General features: G+C 38.9%; 1 protein-coding gene and 1 non-coding gene across 5 annotated transcripts; both read right to left on the bottom strand.

Moving 5' to 3' along the window:
• Window positions 1–1,797: 1,797 nt before the first annotated feature.
• NT5C1B (5'-nucleotidase, cytosolic IB) lies at window positions 1,798–21,598 on the bottom strand. Of its 4 annotated transcripts, XM_054569397.1 has the most exons (11): window positions 21,566–21,598; window positions 19,729–19,818; window positions 19,221–19,403; window positions 18,493–18,630; window positions 17,611–17,616; window positions 16,510–17,064; window positions 16,027–16,194; window positions 14,277–14,406; window positions 11,753–11,875; window positions 11,166–11,350; window positions 1,798–2,130 (listed from the first exon to the last, which is right to left on the bottom strand). In XM_054569397.1, exons 1-11 carry the CDS (start codon window positions 21,596–21,598, stop codon window positions 1,798–1,800), a joined length of 1,944 nt encoding a protein of 647 aa, XP_054425372.1. The 4 variants fall into 4 exon arrangements, with proteins under 4 accessions (XP_054425372.1, XP_054425363.1, XP_054425382.1 ...); XM_054569388.1 differs by lacking the exon at window positions 17,611–17,616; XM_054569407.1 differs by lacking the exon at window positions 17,611–17,616 and having other exon boundaries at window positions 19,221–19,352.
• Window positions 15,302–15,404, bottom strand: LOC129068123 (U6 spliceosomal RNA). The gene has a single exon (XR_008528899.1). It is a non-coding gene; the product is annotated as a U6 spliceosomal RNA (small nuclear RNA).
• Window positions 21,599–22,945: the final 1,347 nt, after the last annotated feature.

Raw genomic sequence — 22,945 nt, 5'->3', positions numbered from 1 at the left:
TAGGGGTGCTGAGAATGAGGCGCAGAGGTCGGGGGGAGCACTGTTACTGGGGATTAGACAAGGCCCCAGGAATAGAAATCACGAGGGGCCATGGGCCTTTGTTTCTCCTCCTATAATTTGAAGCTCCCTGGCAAACTCCACGAGCCTGGAAAACATCTGTTTCCTCTCTCTCTTCAGTTTTATCCATTCTCCGTCCTTCAAAGCCCACCTCAGTACTTTTCATTTCCTGACCACTTTTGGCCCATGTAGATATCTGCTTCAACCTCATGTGTGACCCTCACTTGGCACTGAGAACAAACAGCCCTCTAGTGTTGGCTATCTGAGTTTGCACATTTGACTTCCTCTATGGTATTGTTAAGGTTTTAAATTTCCTCAAGGGTGGGATTTTTCTCTGAGTCTCTCTTGTAGTCTTCACATTGGGGAAGGCATAGAAAACACTAGATACTCATTAAGTGTCATGACTTATATATTTTGGACTGGCTTACATCAAATTAGGAAGCAGATCAAAAGATGTATGTCAGCAGCGGTATCCTTTAACTAGAACCAGGGTGGAAATTGCATATGTGGGTGGGGTAAGATGGAGGTGGGGGGTAGAAGAACCATGAGAGATGAAGCCCCAGACCTGCTATGTAACTGCTGCGTAGCTTAAGTATTGAGTTTAATGGAGTGATTCATTTGTTCAGGATGGGTCCCACGGCCATGAAATCAGTAAGAACAACTCAATTTGGAAGGCTGCATGTGTAACACAGAGAAAAAAAATATATAGCTTTTGAAGTAAATAAGACCTGAATTTGACTCTTAGCCCTACTGTTTATTAGCTGCTATTCTTGGACAAGCTAATCTTTTTTGCATCTTATGTTCTTCATTGATTAAAAAGAGGGGTATCAGTATTATATCACATACGTTTGGATTGATAAGAAAATGAGGTAGCATGAAAATATCCTGCCCACCGTGCTTTATCGTGTAGTGGATTATGTTTAATAACCAATCAGTGTTTTTAAAGACAAAACAAAAATCACAAAAGAATGATAACAATGAAAGGCCAGGATACTACATTTCATGCCACATTTTGAAGCTGGGGCTAAGGCTTATTTTGCCTTATAAACATTGGGCCTATCTGCCAGGCCCAAAGCTAGATACTTCAAAAATACTGCTCACAGGCAATGAACTCACCAAATAAGCTTCAGATAACCCTTCCTAGGGTGTTCTGTCTGCAGCATACCTTACATGGACAGGGCCCTGTCCTGCTGATTTAATGAATCATGAATATCCAGCTGATTTATTTTTGAATGACTAGTGTCAGATTGGTAGACAAAATGCAGGTGGACATTTTCATTTTGCATGGATTTAAAGGCTGGTTGTGGAGGTAACAGACTTAAAAGCTCTAACTTTCAAGAGTGAACTTAACCCTACACTTTCTACCTTTGAAGACCACTATTCTGTCATGAGGATTTGTAACAATCCTATTTACCAACATCCAAAAATGAGACCTGGTAGGCTTCTGACACAGCCCTGTAAGCATTCAAGCATGCACGTTCTAAGCCTAGCCTAACAAGTCACCGTTGTGACTCCCACACAAAGGTAAGTGCAATGTGGTCAACAGCGTGGACATCTCAAAAACAAGCAGCTTGAAGATAACTTGAAGGTTCAAAATATTTTCAAAAACATTCAAAGAAAACCTTTCCAAAGGAACTAAGTTCTGAGGTCCAATCTTCTGAAACACCTAATCACCCTGGAGATCCACAAGAAGTGGCTTCTGTAATACCAGACTCACTGCTTTATTGCTCCTCCCCATCTCTAATTGTTCAATTTCTGATTCATGCCATAAGGTACATGAGCTGTGACGGTGCCAAATTTCTGTGCCCCTTCAATGTGGAACATGTGGTCATCAAAGAAGATGTGGGGCCGTATTTTCACCAAGATGGGACCTTTGGGGGCTCCAGCAAGGAAAAGGGCTTCATCTATCTCTAGACCCCACCGGCGAAGGGTTTTCAGCACTCGAGCGCCTGAACTCGCTGCACTCCTGGCTGTAACCAGGTAGGTCCTGATAGGGCAACATAACCGTTGGTCTTTGGCGTAAAACTTCTTTTGCAGTCTGCCCAAATCTTCCAGAAGGGCTTTCAAGGGACCCTGTAAAAGGAACATATGTTATAGCTGTGATCCAGTGAACTGAATGAAGTGAATGCTGAAAAAGCAGAGGCTTATAAAAGCTTACGAAACGATACAGTACTGTGTGTAGTATTATAAAATTGGTGGCACAATGCTGAAACTCCTTGCATTTATGTGACTAGGTTTCCTTATGTGGAACCATCCTTGCATTCCTGGAGTAAATGTAGGATGATATCACTTACTGTCTAAACACAAATATTTTTAAGAGTAAAGGAAATTTCTATTACAAAGTTAAATCAAGGCAACAATCATAAACTATTGATGGCAAAGTGGGACATAGTTCAGTTTATTATGAAAAGTACTATTTTAATTTTCTTTTTGTGAATTTCACATTTTAACCTTATAAAGTATACTCTTTTATGTTGTTTCATGCCTTGTTGGCTTGAATCCAGCCTTGTCATATTTACAAATACTTTGTATATCATCATACTAATTTTTATCTTCAATCTTTCTAAACAGTTTTAGATGTAGACCTATTATACAAAACACGGAATTGGATTTTGCCATGTTTTAAAACAAAATTTGAGTTTTAGGACAGTTATGTTTATTGGTATTACAAATATACATGGTAATGGTTCTGCCTTATGATTTTTACAGTATTTTTCATGTTTAAAATTGTAAATTATTGTTCACTAACAAGTGTCTTTTTTTGTGTGCATGTTTGTGTGTTTCTTCTAAGATTGAGTAAGGTTTATATTATTTCATTCTCTTGGCTCCCTTTATAACTATAACTTCATATAATACCCTTAGTACTCTTTTTTTAAATCCAGGATGTATTATTTTTTACAATGAGAAATAATGAATTTAGTGTACTTCTTTACCTTTCTCTTATCTTCTTTTTCTTCTTGAGCTTTCTAATTTTACTTGTTAAAATTTGCATTACTAAAGATTCTCATATTTCTATTTATCAGTTTTACATTGTATCCTTTGATCGGATTTGTAACTAAAGATACCAGCATACCCATTTTTCCTTAGACTGTTTTGCTCCATGGTTTTCCAGTGTTCTAGTTATATAACTTCTACATAAGGGCATGTAATATGTACTTTGTTTTCTGTTCTCTAATTCCTATGACTGTCGTAGTTTTGGTTCTGTGATTAAATGTATTCCAGGCCTATTTGTGCCTTTGTGTTTCTAATCATCTACATATTAACCAATATGTGTCCTCTGTTGCTCATTTTTGTCAAGAAATATTATGGGATAAAAATCCCAGAGAATAGTGTATGTTTTCAAATGTTGACCTGTTTTATTTTTACTTGAATGAATTTTTGGCTGGATGTAGAATTTGTGATTTATATATTCTTTCCATATGATCTTATATGTTTTTCTTTAAATCTTTTTTTTTAAACTTTATTTTAAATTAGTTTATACTCAATATTATTTTGTATTGGTTTCAGGTGTATAGCATAACGGTTAGACAATCATATACTTTATACAGTTTTTACCCCAATATTTCCAGTGCCCACCTGGCACCATACACAGTTATTACAATATTATTGACTACATTCCCTATGCTGTACTTTACATTCCTGTGACTGTTTTGTGACTACCAATTTGTACTTATAATCCCTTTACCTTTTCACCCAGTCCCCTAACCCCCTTCCCTTCTGGAAACTACCAATCTTTTCCAATTTTGTTTGTTTATTTTGTTCTTTAGATTCCACATGTAAGTGAAATCATATAGTATTTGACTTTATCTGACTGACTTATTTCATTTAGCATAATATCCTACAGGACCATCCATACTATTGCAAATGATAGTTTTATTTTTTTAATGGCCAAATAATATTCCATTACTTTTTATGGCTGAGCAATAGTACCACAGCTTTTTTATCTACTTATCTATTGATGGGCATTGCTTCCACATCTTAGCTATTGTGAGTAACACTGCAAGGAACATAGGGGTGCATATATTCTTTTGAATTAGTGTTTGGGGTTTCTTTAGATAGGTACCCAGAAATGGAATTGCTGGGTCATAAGGCTGTTCCATGTTTTTACTGCTTGAGGAAGCTTCGTACTCTTTTCCACAGTGGCTGCCCCAGTCTGTATTCCCACCCATAGCAGGGCACCACTGTAGTTCACTATTGAGTGCTGCAGTGGGGAAGACCGAGAATAACTTGATTATCCCCCCTCAACTTGTATGGGCAGGTTGTCCAGAGAATTACTTTTACATCTTTGAAGTCAAATAATTTTACTAGGGTATGTCTCATGATCATTCTCTTCTATTTCCCTATTACATATGTGCCCCCCTTTAATCTTTTAATAGTTTAATGTATATATGAAAATCTTAGGGTAATTCAGGATCTTTTCTTGATTTATATTTTTACATACATATGCATCTTTATATTTACCACATACAACCCTTTTCTCCTCCCCCTAGAACATAATTTCAGTGTTTTTCTTCAAGGATTCCAATTATGCATAATTTTGATTTTCTTTACATGTGATCTAGTTCTATCTTTTTTCTTCCTAAATTATTATTTGTCAATTCTACTCATTTCCACAGTGTTACCATTTAACATTTTATCATCTCTTCCCTAGACTTGCATTTCCTCTTTATGACTCTGCTTTATCAAGTTTTTAAAAGTCATGGTAAATATTTAGTCACAACTTTCACCTACACTTTACCAAGTATTTGCAGAGAGAGTTCTTCACTTGTTTTTAGATTTTTCTCTTCTTTGCCTGCCTTTTTCTTATAGTATCTTTGCCTATGTTTTGTGCTGGTTCTCTTTTTATTACTCATCACTGGAGTCGACTGGCTTACCTAGACGCAATTAGAGGGTTTCAGGGCAAGGCCAAGGATAGCATTTTAAGACTGGCTTGTTTTCACAATCCAAAACCTCCCTTCTTCTCTGTTGTCATGGAAACAAACTGTTTTCTGCAAACATGGCTTACCAATGTGATCACTTATTGAATTTTGCTTTCTCAGAAACTACATATATCAGGAAAAAACAAATGAAAAATTTACTTCCTAAAGGTGAAAAACTGTAACTTTTTTGGGTGGAGGACAACAGCCACAAAACGGGTATAGTGACTATTGGCAGGAGCCACCTGGCTCACAGGTTGGCTTTGAAACCCAGAGGAGCGCAGCTGTCCTTTCTGATTTTGAGCACCTTCCAAAGGGAATACATTGAGACTGGTCACTTTATGTCACCATATGAAAACCAGGTATCCATATCATTCTTTGTACCTTGCATTTTGGGGTATGTTTTACAATTTATATATTTGTACAGTAGTTTAAGTATAAAACTTACCAATAAAAACATAGAAATGTGAGAGAAAGTTACTTGAAGTACTTTTTGAGGAGCTGTATGATATAAAACATTGGAATCTGTCTAGGATGTAGTCAGCTGGAAAGACTGTTACTCATATCCTAACAATAAGAAAAAGCCAGATAGTCTAAAAAACAGAACTTTTATTGAGCCCATTAGAGAGCTGAGTTATCAGGGCAACCAACTAACATGAAATCTAAGGGAAAAAAATCTAAGGAAAAATCTGAGGTATTTTCAAGGACAGATGGGATTCATGGACTAGCACATCTTTGGCAGAGCACTGAAGGCAGACATACCAGATACCATATAAGCAAGTGTGAAAAATTCAGGTTATTTCAGAGAACAAATTGATAAAGGCCAAGTATGGGCTGATGAAAGCACAGAAGTCCTGGAAGCTACAGACATAAGCAATACACACTCCCTTATAGGCTCCCCCCACCCCTGTGGACCTCACTAGTACTAGTTGCTTATGGGAAAGACTGTAGGCAGGGTGGGAGATGAAAGAATACAGTCCTCGGTGGTGCACGCAGGGAGGAGAGGAGCAGCTGCCATAGTTGGAAGAGCCTGACACCCCACCTTGTCCCATAGCTCCTACGGAACAAAAGTCTTAAACTGCTCAAAGAAGGATCTCAAAAATGGCTACCTCCACCACCCCAACCCTCCCCAGGACACAGGCAAATATCCACTCCCAAAAGGGAAGGAGAAAGGACAAACTCTCCATTCCTGGGAAAGGGACAGGAAATTGATATGGACCCAGAGAGCTCCTATCACTGGAGGAAAGGCAAGATCAATGATAAAACTTTACCCCTAAGGCCTAGAGAGATACAGGAACTGCCTTAGATTTGGGCTGAACTAGGACAACAGAGAATGCTTCCCTGCACCTCCCCCACCCTCCAACTAAGCTATCTGGGAGAGACAAAGAGTAACATTTTGGAGAGGGATTACAACATGACAGTGGTTTCGGAGGCACAGACACGAAGGGAAGGACTACAGTTGAAAGTGGAACAGGACAAACCTTCCAGCGCTGTACCCAAGGTGTTTCAGGCCTGTGGAGAAATGATGGTAACAATGGCAACAATAAAAAAATGCATAGCCAGCTAAACTGTTGATTTAATTGATTCAATACATCACATTAATTGTTAGCAGGAGAGGACGTATGTCTATTACCAGGCAAAAATACTAGTTACCAAAACCTCTACTGTCTACACCTATGACTGGAAATTAAAGAATTCTGAGACTACACTAAAACAAAACAATCAACTTTCAAGAGAAAGTAATTAACAGCAGAAGAATCAGTGATGATCTAGATGTCATAAATACGAGAGGAAATTGTAAATAACTGATTAGTATCGTAATTGAAAGGTGGATGACATGCATGAGTAGACTTGTAATTTCAGCAAAGAGATGGAAAATATGAATTAAAAGCTAGAAATAAAAATTACAGTAGAGAAATAAAAAATGCCTTCAATGGGTTTATCATTAGAGTTAACATAGCTGAGGAAAAAGTCAGTGAACTTGAAGACAGTTCAGTAGAAATTACCCAAACTGACAATAAAGAGGAAAAAAAGTAACAGGTGAAAAACAACAGGGTATTGAATTATGTGGAACACACACACACACACAGACATGCAGACACATACACTGCCTTATTCAAACTGCTGAAATACAAAAAGGAGATCTTGAAAGCAGCCAGAGAAAAATAGACACCTTACATAGAGGACCAAAGACAAGAATTTTGAACAATTTTCTTTCATAATCTATGCAAGTTAGAAGACAAGGAAGGTGTATCTGTAAAGGGCTGAAAGAAAAATACAGTAAATGCAGAGAGCTATATCCAACCAAAATAAAATATTTTTCAAAATGAAAGAGAATAAAGAGTTTTCAGGCAAATAAAAACAGAGTTTTTGATATCAGCATATCAGTTTTTCTGACCGAAGGAATATACTGCCAGGTAGAAACCTAAATCTACACAAAAAAATAAAGATCCCTGGACGTATTTAAAATGAAGATGAATATAAAAGATATATTTTTGTCTTATTCCCATTCATTCTAAAGATAACCGATTACCCAAATTAAAAAAAACAGTAGGAAGTCATTGTGAGTTTATAGTCTAAGTGAAACAAAATGTATTAGAGTAGCGCAGAACACAGGAAGGAGACAGTAAACATACACTAGTGTAAATTCTTACATTATACAGGATATAGCATAATACTGTTTGAATATTGTAAATACCTAGATGGGTAATAAAGCAAGAAAGGTAGAAGACATACAGAATGGAAACATAGAAATAAAAGTTTTTATTTACAGTCAACATTGTCTTCTTAGAAAATCTCAAATCTACAAAAATTTTACTGTGACTAACAAGTGACTTCAATAAAGTTGCAGGATGCAAGGTCAATAGATTGTACAAAAACCAACTGCATTTCTTTATATTTACAATAATGAACTTGGAGATTAAAAATTTTAAAGTGTCATTTACAATAGCACCAAAAAGTATGAAATATTTAGGAATAAATATAACAAAATGTGTGTAATATCTGTATGCTGAAACCTATAAACCATTGATGAAAGTAATCAAAGATGACCTAAATAAATGGGGAGATATACCATGTTAAGACTTGATGTTAAGGTAACTATTTTCCCAAGACTAAAATATAAATTTAACACAATCACACACAAAAAAATGGACAAGGTAATTCTTTAATCTGTATAGAAATGCAAAGGAATCAATATCCCAAAGATATATGGAAAATAACAAATTTGGAGGACCCATACCACCTGATCTCAAGACTAACTGTAAAACTGTGATAATCAAGATGGTGTAATATCGGCATACTTAAGCATAAAAATGGACCTTAAGTAATGTTTTGTACAAATACAGAAATTAATTCAAAATAGGTCAGATTCCAAAAACCTAAAATTCCTAAAATTATAAAAAATTTATACAAAAATATAGGAGGAAATTTTCATGACTTTGTGTTAGGCAATGATTTCTTAGATATGACATTAAAAGCATAATTCAAAAAAGAACAAATTGATAAATTGAACTTTATCAGCATTATACGTTCCTGTTCACTGAAAGATATTACGAGAATGAAGGGACAAGTAGAGGATGACAGGAAATATCTGCAAACAATTCTAATAAAGGACTTGTATCCAGAATATATAAAGAACTCTCAAGCCTCAATAATAATAAACCCCCCAAACACCCCAATGCAGTGAGCAAGAGATTTGAACATTTTTGCTGAAGAATACATGTGATGGCAAATAAACACTTGATAAGATACTCAATATCACTTGTCATAAGCGATACACAAATTAAAACCACAATGAGATACCATTATATAACCACTAGAATAGCTTAGCACAAACAAACAAACAAACAAATGAAAAGCAACTGACAATACCAAATACTGGCAAGGATGGATGCAGAACAACAAAACCTCTCTGACAGTGCTGTTGGGAATGCAAACTGGTATGATCACGTTGAAGAAGGCTTTGGCAGTATTTTACAGAGTCTAACATGTATTTATCTTCTGATCTAGTAATCCTGCTCCTAGGTATTTCCCCAAGAGAAATGAGATCTTATGTTTACACAGAACCCTGTATGCAAATGCTTATAGCGGTTTTATTTATAAATGCCAGAAACTGAAAACACCACCTAGTATTTTCTAACAGGGAAATGGTTAAAGACAATGTGGCACATCCAAAGAACAGAACACTTTTACACAGTAAAAAGGAACAATCTACTTATACAAAGAATGGCAGGGATGAATCTGAAATACATTATTCTAAATATGTCAAATTCAAAAGATTGCATCCTATGTGGTTCCATTTATATGACATCTGGAAAAGGTAAAACTATAGAGACAGAAATCAGATTAGCGGTTGGAGATATGAGACTAAGGATGACTACAAAGAGGCACAAGGGAATGTTGTATGTTGGCCAATTTAAGTTTTATTGTTGTTTGCAACTGTATGCGTTTCTAAAAACTCTTAAGAATCACTCACTAAAAATGAGGAATTTTACAGTATGTGAATTATACCTCAAAAACTTTTATTAAAATACACACCAATGCAGAAACTCTACATACACACATACCTGGAGGTGACTCTCACAATGGAGATCAAATCAGGAGACATCCATTAATAGTCATGGTATCACATTGGAGACTTATATACCATACTGAGAGTGGCCAAATTAACCCTCCCTGGCTGTCCCATTTGCTGATCACTCTTAGATTTCTATTTGAGACAATGGGACATTGCTATGGACTGACCCCATGGCCAAAATACTAGAAAGCCTTGGGTAGGAATCATACATCATAACATTCTCATCAGTGGAACACATCTGATAAAGCCTGGTCTTTATAGAAAAGCTACCTTTTCCATGTAAAAAAAAAAAAAAAAGAACAGCAACTCTGCCTACTGCATTATGAAAGCAAGTATGATTAATAGGAATCTGTAGGTATTCCTGCAATAACTAGTATCGGGGTTTTCAATTTCAATTGTTTAATGGGATATTTAGGTGTTCAATGCAGAAAATAACTGATAAACACTAAATATAAAAGAAATTTTACTTAATTACCTGGGATGAGAAAATGGTATTTTAAGATTATCTTGAAGTAATTTTTTTTTAAGATTGTGTGTGTGTGTGTGTGTGTGTGTGTGCATGCGTGCTTTTTTTTGGAGATATTCCACATTTCAATAATAGTTAAAGGCTCATAAACGACGGGCCCTGAATTTCAGCAAAGCCGACATATATAATATACAACAAATGATTTTCTTTTCAATAGTAAACTTTGTTAATACTGAACAACTTCATATCATGAGAGCAGGTCTTCCAAAGGGGCTATTTAGAAAGGGACTATAAAGTTAAACACACACAGAGTTTAAATATAACTAGCTGAAATGTAAGGTGAGTTAATAAAGCTTTTCAGTTTTCAATTAGTCTATTCATACTTTTATAAATATAATAAAAATAACATTTAAGTTTATCTTAAGTTCAAGAAGAGCGGAAAAAAAGGGTCAATTAACTTTCTTGGTAATATTCATAGATTAAAACCGAATGATCCATTAGTTCAGGTTCAGTTTGGACAATAGCTTGATTCTTCAAATTTCCTTTGGTTCAATAGTAGCAGGTTTTGTTAATTTCATACCATGACTTTAACACTTCAACTTCAGTTTGTGGATTGATTCCAAAACACCTACAACATATTCAGTTTCATTTTTGATTAGGTTTTCATAGTTTGCACTTGTTTGAGGCTCATTGTTTGATTCATCTCAAGCTGTCAGTTTTGCAGATTTTCTCAATTAAGCAATGCCTTCATTGAGTTTGAGGCTATAGACAAAGAGGTTTAACAAATGTTTACTGACCTATTGGAAATGACCTTACTATTTTGAGAACCTGTTATGTAGAAATGGCTTATCGGTAAGCCCTGAGACCTGTTACTCATAATTCAGAGGGAGTGAAGTCATTATCATAAGATCACAGAAACATTTCTAAAAGTCTAGATAAAAGAATGCTGATTTTTTTTTTTTTTTAAAAAGTCAGCAGCAGAGGCTTCCAAATGAGTTCACAAAAGAAAGGGAGAAAACTGCAAAGGATCGGAAGTGAGGAGTGGCTGCCTAAAGTAATCTAAAAGCCATCACAGTGAACACATGTGGATATCTATTCAGTATGGGAAATAAGCAGATCAAAATTAATTAGCACTCCGTGAACCTACCTGAGCAAGAGACTTATTGTCTGGCAGTGTTCCATGTTGGAAGTATTTGTCCAGCCCGTGATCCTTGGTGATATGCTCACACTCCTCAGAGAAGAGCACGGCATCCCCATCAAAAGCGACACGGAGCTGAGTGTCACAGTGAGACATGTCTTTGGCTCCCTCAAATATTGTTGCAGCGGCGATCCCTGGTAAACCATGGGGACTCATTAATACTCCTCTCAGGGCCATGATATTAAGTTTCTACCATTAAAAAATAATAATAAAAAGCCATCCCAGATCTTGCGTTTTCTCTAACTATTCCCTGATGATCTGCTCCCCTCCACAGCTGCCCACCTCAAAACTGTTGTCTACACACCACCCCCATTATAAGGGATGGGAAAGTGTAAAACTGGTTTTAAGATAATCGATGAGGATGTCCACTTCCAGAAAGGTCAAAGCTCTAAAGGACAAACTTAAGCGCTGCCATTCACAGAAACACCATAGAAAATCCAACAAGGGCATAAGCCGCAGAAACCTGAGAAGCCCAATGGAAGTAACCACTAGCGCAAAGCTCTCTATTAACTACTGGGATAAAACCAAACCGATACCTTCTTTTATTGCTTCTTGTACTTTTTCAGAATCTGCAGAAAGATACAAGTTGGTAAGATATGTCTTCAAATAGCCAATGGGGCTTTTTCCGCCAGTCAGACAGAAGCGGTCAATTAGTAAGCCTGTTATGGGGTCAAGAAAGAGTTTGTTATGTCGGAGATTAAATACAATACACTTACTGTAAATGCACATGAGAGTTCCCTTAAGAATAATTGAGTGCCTACTGAGGTTTTACAATTTCTTACCAATACTGGAAAGTGAAAATTACCTTCTTAGCACCAATGTTTTTATAATAGTAGATGTGTTTCATGCATAGTAATTTATGAAGTCCATCCACACTGACCTTGCCAATTTAGTCTCACAATGACAGTATGGCAGGCATTATTATTTCCATTACAGAAAAGGAAACTGAGACTTAAAGTCCTTTCTAAGTCTACTGGCTCAAGCTGGCTCTTGTCCTTCAACCACAGCCTCCTCACTTGTTGCAAGGGCCAGTTAAAGTGTGGCTCTATTTTAAGTGCCATTTCTGTATTTCTTCAGGAACAATGCACAGTAATAAAATGTTGTGCTAGAAATTGAACAGTTTTCTAAAAACAACAACAAAAGGTCTGTTATTGTCTCTATTTCCTGACTGGAAATTTTAAATGGACTTATTCACAGACTAAACACTAATACACTATCAATACCTTTCAGATCAACAATTTGAAAATAAAAAAAGCACTAGATGTTGGTGAGATGTTTGTAAAGTAAGCACGCAAACACACAATGCATGAAAGTATAAATCAGTACAAGCTATCTAAAAACTAATTTGACAAAATATATCAGGAGCTTTTAATAGGTTTATACACTTTGACCCAGGATTACCTTCTTTTGGGGTTTATTCTAAGGGAATAATCTGAAGCTCTGATAAAGACTGATGTAGAAATGTCTCAGTGTGGGATCATTCATAAAAGCAAAATATTCAATAATATGTGAATAATTAAATAAAGAGTAACATGATGCATATAAGATTTCTACCCATTGCAAGTGTTTTTCGATACGTCATAAACTGGATAGCTGCGTAGCATATAAAGCAGAATTTTGAGTCCATCACCTATATGGGCCAAGAGAACAGGCAGGATCCATCAACAGGTGAGGTACAAGTGTTTGTTGTGGTATTAACAAAACACTCTCACTTTTTCACTTAAGCCAACATGGAGCTGAAATGGCACAAAACTGTACTCCACAAATCTTTAATTATATTAATTTAATGATCAGAAATTATGCAGTGGTTCTGGGGCTTTAGAAATGACTAACACATTGCCCATCTTCTCAAAGAGGTAATAGTGCACTGAGGAGCTGAGTTTGTAAACAGATAATGACGATGTAACAAAGGCGGCAGCCGGGAGATAGACAAATTGCCTTCAACTTCCAGAGAAGGCAAGTGACTAACACTCTTCTTCCAAATGAAAGGTTGTTTGTTGTGCCATGAACAAGGCTGCATCACAGGATTGGTTAATTAGTTCAATCAGTTAATTAATAGATTTAATTGATAAATAACAATGATTTTTTTTTTTTTTATGCTACTACCTTTGATGGGCTCAGTGTGGTGAGGGATAGGTAGGCCTAATTGCCAACTAAATCAAATAATAGCTGCACTTTATTGAGGAACTGATCTACGCCAGCCATGTATGCTAAACCTTTTATATACATCTTTTCATGTCATAACACTGTAAGGCTGCATTTTTGAAAGGCAAACATGTTTTAAAGTATGTCACAGTAAGACATCAGCCTTATAGTTAGGATAATATTAAATTCATAGCATGTAATATATCTTGATTACTTACAAACATGCCCAACTTAAACCAAGAATTTAAATATGCCAAATTTAAACCTTATTTTGGCTTGACATACCCATAAGACTGTCACTTAGGAAAGTAGGCTAAAAGTCCCCAAATAAGAAGTAAGGTAATTCCAAAACAGGAAGAAGAGGGACTTTCTGTTAAAGTCTCCTACATGTTTGATGGAAATGCTGTGAAGAGACTAGAGTTCATCCAATTTTCCATGTAAAAGAATAAAGACAATTTTGCTGGCATGAGTCTGGATCTGATGTGTGGGAGAGCAGCCAGGGAGAAACAGATTTTAAGAGTGGAAAGGAGAGGTGAAAACCTTTAAACCTTTAACATGTATCTGTGGTGAGCAAGAAGTTTGATCACACGGGGAAAGCCCCTGGGTTGACGGCTCCTTGAAGTCAAGTTCAGAAGTGAAAAACATAAAACAGAAATATATTGCAGGACCTGGGATTAAGACTTTGAAATTCACACTTGACAAGTTAAGTCCAGAGCTTTGGGCCCAACTCTGTGCTGAAGTTAAAAATGAACATGGCCTCTCTTGTTCTGACATAGGCAAATAAACATTCCTCACGCAGAAGGGGGTGTCAGTATCAAAGACACTGCATTAGTTAGGCCACAGTTAGCAAAATAACATGGCTTCTCTCTCCCAGAGCAGCGCGCTGTTCTTCCACATGGTATTTATTTTACTTACCATAGTGATTGACGCTGTTTATAAGCCGCACTCCCACTTGGGCATGGTTATTAGTCATCAGTACAATATCAAATAAGTCCTGTTCATCAGGATACAGATCGCGGAGTCTAGCATTGACATGCTGCAGGGCCTGTAGGTCACAAACATAAGCGTGTGTACAGAGGGCCAGGCAAGGTGGGCGTTGGGGGTCTGGAGAGAAGGGATCTTGTCAGTGTCAAAGTCAAGCTTTGAAGACTCTTCACTGAGAGATTATAGCTCCTTTAAGGTGGGGTTATGTCATTCATTTCTGTATTGTATGCCTGTCACACACAGGGTTCCAGTTAATGGTTAGTGAATATATAGGTAATATTTGTTTGAGAATTGTTACAACATTTGGTCTACTAGAATTAGCACTATTGCGTAGGTAGAGAGAAGGATCAGGCTAGGCTTTTTATGCTTTGTCTATTTTTTTGTTTGTTTTGTAAAATCCACCTTTCTTGATCATCTGATTTCTTTTTTCAATTACAGTTGGTATTTGATATTATTTTATACAAGTTTCAGCTGTACAGCACAGTGGTCAATTATATAATTTTCAAAGTGATTTGCCAAATAATTTTAGTATTTCCCTGGCACCATACATACTTATTACAATATTATTGACTATATTCCCTATGCTGTACTTTACATACTTGTGTCTATTTTGCAACTACCAATTCGCACTTCCTAATTCCTTCCCCTTTCTCACCCAGCTCCCCAAATCCCTGTGGAAACCCTTGCTTTGTTTGCTGTATCTATGGGTCTCTTTCTTTTTGTTTTTTCATTTATTTTTGTTCTTTAGATTCCACATATAAGTAAAATCGTATAGAATTTGTCTTTCTCTGTCTGACTTATTTAACTTACCATAATACCCTTTACGTGCAACCACGTTGCTGCAGATGGTAAGATTTCATTCTTTTATATGGCCAAGTAATATTCTATTGTATATATGCACCGCATCTTTTATCTAATCATCTGTTGATGGGCACTTGAGTTTTTTTTTTATTGTGAAAAATATAGAATGTTTCATGAATTTGCATGGTAACCTTGCACAGGGCCATGCTGATGGTCTGTATTGTTCCAACTTTAGTGCACGTGTTGCCAAAGCAGCACTTCCTCTACTTTTAAGCAGGAGTCTTTAGAATAGGTGGATGGTTTCCTCCTGTGCTCCTCCCATGCCCCATAAGTACATTCTACTTACAACTTGGTGGGAGTGTCATTTGTTTCTGCCTGGTTATGATGCTATTGCGTAACATTTGTTTATGTTTTATAGAGGATCACAGTTATAAGTGCTATACATTTCTGTATAAATATAGAGAACCTTACTTTGTTAAAATTATGCCCGTAAGTGCCAATAACATTTTTTTTTAAAATATGCTGTGTTTCGGGCAAAAGCAGCAAAAGTGAATTTCATCTCATTTTAAGGAGGCACTTTATTTCTGCCAGTGCTCACAATTGTAAGCTCATCGCCTCTGGCTGCTGTACCCTCTGAAGAGGTTTCGGTGTTACTGGCCTCATGATTAGGGCTCCACTCATGAAAGCTCAGCTTCTCAAATCTAGGGCTGGGGTCCCTTCCCCAACGGTCTGGTCTGGAAGTCTCTGTGAAAGCATAATCTAACTTGGGGTCAACTCAGAGGACAAGAATGACAAAGGTGGATTAGGGATTATAAGGGAAGCGGGATGATATCCCGGGCATGACCCAGCGTCTAGGGATAAGGACTGCTTCGCCCAGTACCTTGACAAAGCGGAACGCGGGCCCAGGGGTCAGGATGACGTTCTCGTTGGTGAGCTGATACTCCATGTACTTTTCCAGGCCCTCTTCCTCATAGATTTTCCTGCCATCCATCATGTTGAAGAGAGCCTGGGATGACACGGCGATGGTGATGGCATGCTTGGGTTTTGGCTGCAGACAGAGGTACCAACGGGGGGCGGCGGGGGAGAGGGGGACAGTTACACAAACCAGCAGGGACCCGGAATGGGGCCGTTCCAGGGCAGGGTGGGGAGAAAACGGCTGGGCCCGTGCTTAGAGCACTGTGATGCTGGAGACGGCCAAGGCCTGGGACCCTCGCCACCCCTGCTCCCTGTGCCCCCACCTCCCCAGCCCCAGGCTGCAGAAGGGAGGTTTGGGACAAATTTCCCTACTGCATGGAGCGGAAGCTTGGTCCGTGGGGCTGAGCAGAGGGCCGCCCAGGCACCAGGGTCGGCGGGCCCTGCTCACCGGCCGGGGGCGTGAACAGCCGGGGTTCTTCTCATACAGTGTCCTCACGGATGACCAGTAGGCTTCCTCGTCGTCGTTCTCCTCCTCCCGCTGCTGCCGGGGCAGGTCGGAAATACAGTCGCGGTCCAGCTGGGAGGAGTAGGTGGTCCTGCGCTGGCCGTAGGACTTCCATTCGCTGGGAGGTGTGCGCGGGTATTCCCGCGACTCCCGCACGTCCCGCGACTCCCGCATGTCCCGCATGTCCCGCGACTCCCGCGTGTCCCGCGAGTCCCGGAACTCCCGCATGATGCCGTGCGCCCAGGCTTCATGGTTGTCCTGCATCTTGGTGCTGCGCCGGGAAGCGGACTGGGACTGGGGCAGGGACTGGGGCAGGGACTGGGGCTGGGAATGGGGCTGGGGCTCGGGGGGCGTGGGAGGACTGGAGTCCAGAGGCTCTGGGGGTGTGTGCAGCACGGGCGGTGTGGGTGGGGACACCTGCGTGGACAGCTCCTGCGCGGACTCTTGCTGGCTCTGGGAGGTGGATGACGTCTGGGAGGTTGTGGAGCTTGTGGGGACCTGGAGCAAGAAGATGGGCGTCTGAGTTACAGGCCTGCCTGGCATCCCTGTCCCCATCTACAACTGCAGTCTAAGAGAAGAACCTGTCCCCTTTCTCCTGTTCCATTCTTAGCCCTTAATTAGATCCCGGTTCATCTCAGCTCTTTTAAGTGGGTCTTAAAGAGGCGTAGACATTCCAAGGCTCCAGGTATCAGATATTTCTGTTAAGTGGACACAGACACAGCCTGCTTCATTTCCCTGGCACCATACATACTTATTACAATATTATTGACTATATTCCCTATGCTGTACTTTACATACCTGTGTCTATTTTGCAACTACCAGTTCGCACTTCCTAATTCCTTCCCCTTGTTCCCCCATCATCATCTTCCTTTTTTTTTTTTTTTTTTGCGTAGCTAGGTCACAGGCCCTTTTTCTTGCCCTTAGATGGAAGGCACACAGTTTGCCAAGTTCTCTCATGTGACTTCTGTATGTATACCTGCCCAGTTAGAGGCCCCCAGATGGGCTTGAGTAAGGGACCTTGCTTGCCATGCCTCCATCTGTGACTTCCACCTGAGCAACTAGACCAGATGTTCCTACCAGAAGACTCTGCACAGCACTTTGGAGACATCTGTCTCCACATTTGCCCTGTGATTAAGGCAGTGACCATAGGAAGGTCGCGAGGCTGGAGAGACTAGTGTCGCGTCTTCACCTCAGGATTTTGTGTGTCTGAGGAGCTCACCTGGAGGGAATAATCTTCCTAAACAGGAAGAAGCCATTCCTGAGATAGGACTCCTTGACTAAGATGTGTAATAAATTATTAAGCATCCATGTTGTTATTTCCATTTTTATAACAGTTTCATTTGTTCTGAAAGGCATTTTCTTGGTTAGATTATTGAGCCAGTCCTCACAGAGACAGATGGATTGGTGAGAATACATGTTTTCCCAGTGGCTGGATGTGTGTCACTCTCTCTGCAACCAACAACTTAATCTCCAAACCAACTTTTTCTTCTCTTGTGGCCAGGCTTAGTGTAATACTCTACACTAAGGTCCAATTTTCTACACCACCCCCTTCTTAGTCTGGAATACTCAATAATTATTGAATGAATGAAGAAATGAATGTGCAACCATGGAGCTCAATCATGAAGTGTATATATGGCTTATAGAGGTAGTGACCTTGGGTTATAAACCAGCTCTATTAGTGTAATTGATGTGAAATCTTAGGTAAGTTATTCTGTGTTTTTTTGAGCTGTAAAATAGGGCTCACAAAGGGTGTCTTGTAAGGGTTCAATTAGCTAGAACATGTAAAATAGGTAGAAAGGGCTGGCAGGTAGAAAGCATCAATAAATGTTAACCATCATCATCGTCATCAGTATTATTCTTGCTATTACTATTATTATTACTGTTATTATGCTATCATATCCTCCATCCTTTCAACTCCCTCTCTACCTTAAGACTGGCACTCTTGCTTCTGGGCTCGTCTGCTGATGGGGCTCTGGTAGATGGACTCCGTGAAGTTCCGGACCACTGGTTTCGCACAAGGTACCCTCGAGAATCTGTCTTTGGCAGTGCTAATTCCTGTGATCCCTTTTGAGGAGAGAAGAGACCCAGGGGTATAATACCCCACCACCCACTCTTCCCATCCATGTGCCTACAGAATAGCCATGTCAGAATAACATAGCAGCACACATTGAGGAGATCCCTGGCCAATATGACCCTTAGTTCAATCTTGGTCCTTCTGTACTAGCTCTGGCCCAATCCTCACTTCTCTGAGAAGCAACAAAGAGAGGATCCACCTGGAAGGGCATCCAAAATCAAGAAACAAATCTGCTATCTCATATATTTTACCTGTCACTCTTATATGATACTTAATGGAGTTGACCATTTTTTCTCCCTTTCCCCACTTCTTCCCTTAAGGATAAGCCAGTTAACAGACACTAAAAAGACATATCCACCATTTTTTTTCCAGAATACAAACATGAGGGTAGCTGGTGCCTAACCAAGGCTGCAACAGGATCAAAGGTAGCTACGTAAGAGGGACTAAAGCCTCCTGGGAGGAATAACACTGAAGGAGACCATGGAGAGGCGAGTGGAAGAGTTTCTATGCCCCATGTCCTTCCCCTCACCCAGACTGACTATGGCTCCCCTACAAAATCAGTAGTGTGATCTCTGCTCACCCTGATCATGGTGATCTGCTGGCCCTGTTCCCATAACAGGCACATGTGAATATAAATACGTATTGTGCGGCAGGGGCCAAGAAGGACTGTTCCCTCAGCTGCACTAAGGCAGTGTCTACACGCCAGGTGACCACGCATGGGGCAACATCTCAGCCAGTGACTCGGATTGACTGCATGCCTCATCTGAAAGATTGTGCAGAAAATGGTCAATGCCACGGCCAGACTCCCCTTCCCTCCCTGATTTGAACAAATACCAGACTCCTCCCATAGGCCGAGCAGAGGAGGCCGCTATGGTTTCTACACCCTATTTTCTCTGTGAACATGGAAATGTGTACTGCAGGGAAGGCAGGGACCAGCTTCTCCTAGCTTTTCCTTAACCTCTCCATGCGGGACATTAAGTATCCCTTAATACAAACCACAGTAGCTCCGTCTCCCAGAACTCCCTGCCCCCTAATATTTTCTATTATGCTTTTTAATTCTCTCACCAACAATAAAGAGGTCAGCTCACCTGAGTTCTCAGACGAACTCCTGATTTGTCAGACTCGCGTCTTTTCTCTGACTCTAGACTCTCTCTTGAGTATTTTGTTCCAGACTCATTCTTAATATGAAAACAAAGAATGTTTATTAATTTTAATCTCAGGGACATCAGAAAACTGGGACTTGGGAATAAGAGGATAAGTTAAAATTAGCATTTGTCTCTTTGCCAATATCAAAAAATATATAAAGTGACATTATTTTTTGCCCTGTTCTACTAAGCATGAGTGAAAATAACACATCAAAGAACTATATAAATTATTTTAAGGTAGAAATTTGGTACTTTATAGGTTCAAGGAATAAGGCATTTATCATTTAAAAAATTGCAATTAAGGGATATGTTGTAGGAGAATTTTTCACGAATCAGCAATACTTGGATTTAAATGTGAGGTTGCTCACATAGAATACGTTTTTTTTTCCCCATTACTCTTAAGATTGCCACTCATGGAACTTTCACTTTTACCATATAGAATTGAAACTTCTCTTATTTTCTTAATAAACCATAGGTCCAGTTTTCTGAGGACCTAAGCCTCACCGATATTAGCCTGATTTTTAAAATCAAAGAACTTAATCCTGTACAGATCCTGTATGGATCTGTTGGAAGGTATGCCTTCTGCTCATATTATCTAATTACTCATAACATACTGATAGGGAGACCATGTAGGAGAGCACAAGAAGATAACTCGCTTCATGGACACTTATTCAAATTATTGTTTTCATTTTCAATTGAGATTAATACTACTGTGTTGGATCACAATTTGTATTGTTTTATGCTAAGTTGGTAGTTGTAATGTGATCAATATTAGAGTTATTTATCTGTTGAAGGAGCTCCACTTCTAGCTTAGACCTCAGTGCTCAGGGGCAGTCTATTTATTTCTTTATTCTCTGTGCCTTAGACTCAGGAAAAATCTGACCAATGGTAGCTGAATGACTGAGTCTGTGACAGCAGAGAATGGCATATTTGTGTGATACTAGAATTAATTCTACGATTTTTCATCAACCCTGTTGGGATGTCCCATAGAGGGGTATTTTGAACCCAACCCCCCTTCTCCGTGCCTGTTATCATTATCTCATTCCGGGCCTCAGATTATCATGGGTGTATATCCTTAGAACGTAGTCTTTTGATCAGGTTTCATGGCCTCAAATCTTCCCAACTTCTAGACCCATCCACCCCATTTATTTAAGGTGATATTATAAAACATGAATCTAATTAAATGCTTCCTTTCTGGATACACTCTTTATTCACATGGATAGGCACACTGAAAGTCTTCTGATGTATCTTGTCTACCGCCAACTTGCATGTCCTCCACTCTACACTTTATCTCTATATTCTTCTTTGCCAGATGACTTGTTTTTGCCTATATACCACCTTATTTACTTGAAACCCTCTCTCCCATTTAATATACTTCAATCTAGCTCAGTGTGACCTGGGAGGAGTTCGCAGAGTTAAGCATCCCTCTGTGTTGGCTGTGTCTTTCGTACATGCTTTTACTTAGCACTGCATTGTATTTGGTATTTTCTTTCTTACTAGGCTGTGCATTCTTTGGAGGAAGCAACTGTTTTCACCTCTTACAACTAACATATGAGCATGTACTTAATAAATGCTGACTTATTGGATTGACTTATACTATATGCTTTAATCTCCTTCTCCATTTTCTCCATTTCCTTTACCCCCCCCTCCATTTTCTGTACACTTAGTCATTATCTGAAATGATCGGACTATTTCAGAGAAGTACCAGACGTAAATGATGGACTGAGAGACGCTTTCACTTGGCTCTTTGGCAAGATTCTAGGATGTTTAATTCACTCACCTTCTTTTTCTGTTTCAGAGATGTTTGACTCATTTCTTTATCTGTTGAAATTCGTTGGCTGTTACGCAGGTGTTCATCTCCCCAGCTCCATTTCCTGTTGCTTCTGTTGCTCAGTCTGGTCTCGAGTGTAGAATGTCAAATTTATGACATCACATGCGATTCCATAGTAACAGACTGACTCTGAATACGTGACTATAAAAAGAGCAAAATTCTTTACTCATATTTGAGTATATTTGGTTCTTTAGAAAATGATGTCTAAACAATGTTTAAATATTTAATAGGTAACAATCTTACTATTACTGCTCCCTTATTTTTAAATCTCCTTTTTAGCATCAATCCCATTTGTAGCTGTATATTTTCTGGTTGCTGCCAAAATTGATGGCAAACTCATTTGTGGACCCAATCATTTATTAACATTCATCCTGACAGATTTTCAGGAACTTTCCGAAAATCTGGAGGCTATTTTTGACAACTGAGAGTTTTTCTAAATATGGAGTGTAGCCTTGAGTTTAGCTTTAGTATCGTATTTTTTTCACAGCAAGACCATTTCTAATTCACAAGGTCAAAGCGATTCCCTGAGGCTAGACACAGTGTGGTAGGTGGAATGCACTGTCTTTCCTGCTGTTTGTGCCATCCTTAAACATTTACACACACGTGTCCCTCTTGTGTACACACAGAGAAGAGTATGTCAAATCCCGCCCCCAACTTGGAGTTATAGGCTCCGATGATGTTCTGCATTTTACAGTTGTGATTTTATCTTCACTCAAGTTCCATGCAAACCTGAGTTGGTCAAATCATTGTGGACTGAGTCAGATTTCTGGTCTCTGTGGAGGTTGCCACCTTAGTCTGAGTATCAGGAGAGGTTTGGGGCAATTTTCATCCAAGTCTTCTGAGGGGTCTTCTAGGTAGTAAAACCTGCAGCAGGTCATAGGTTAGACCTCCTGGGTTTCAGTCCATTCACTCCCCGTATCTCAGTGTGATCCTCAGCAGGCCAGTTAATTTTTCTAAGTCTCAATGTTCTCATTTATAAGATGAAGATAATAATGATATCAACATCAAATGAAAGTTGTGATGGTTGAAATAATATGACATACTTAAGACAGTGACTAGCATTCATAAGTTATTAATCAGTGTTAGCTATTACTTTTATTCATGATTTTGCTACAGCTGTCTTACAGAATTCAAATAGAAACATCTTTAACTAATTTAATCCACACTACAATTTAGGAACAGAACTTTAAAATTACTTAAAGTTCATATACTTCTATAACCAATCAAATGTCAGTTTGGTGATTCTTCCCATAGTATTCGTGACAGAGAAAGAAGGCAGGCATTAAACTAGCAGTTGGGAACAAGAGCTGGAGAGCCCTGAGACTTGAG

This window comes from Pteronotus mesoamericanus, unplaced genomic scaffold (genome assembly GCF_021234165.1).
Source record: "Pteronotus mesoamericanus isolate MK-2021 breed Mesoamerican mustached bat unplaced genomic scaffold, CSHL_Meso_final contig_101, whole genome shotgun sequence".
NCBI classification, from domain to species: domain Eukaryota; kingdom Metazoa; phylum Chordata; class Mammalia; order Chiroptera; family Mormoopidae; genus Pteronotus; species Pteronotus mesoamericanus.
The sequence above is the reverse complement of the archived record's forward strand: the minus strand, read 5'-3'. Positions and strand labels throughout refer to the sequence as shown.

Excerpts from the sequence above, each read along its gene's own strand:
- NT5C1B (XM_054569397.1), bottom strand. The coding sequence starts at position 21,598 with ATGAGTCAAACATCTCTGAAACAGAAAAAGAAG. Across the intron at positions 19,819-21,565 it reads CTCTGAAACAGAAAAAGAAG|AATGAGTCTGGAACAAAATA; the intron begins GTGAGTGAATTA and ends TTTCATATTAAG. Across the intron at positions 14,407-16,026 it reads CCGCGTTCCGCTTTGTCAAG|GCCCTGCAGCATGTCAATGC; the intron begins GTACTGGGCGAA and ends TGTGACCTACAG.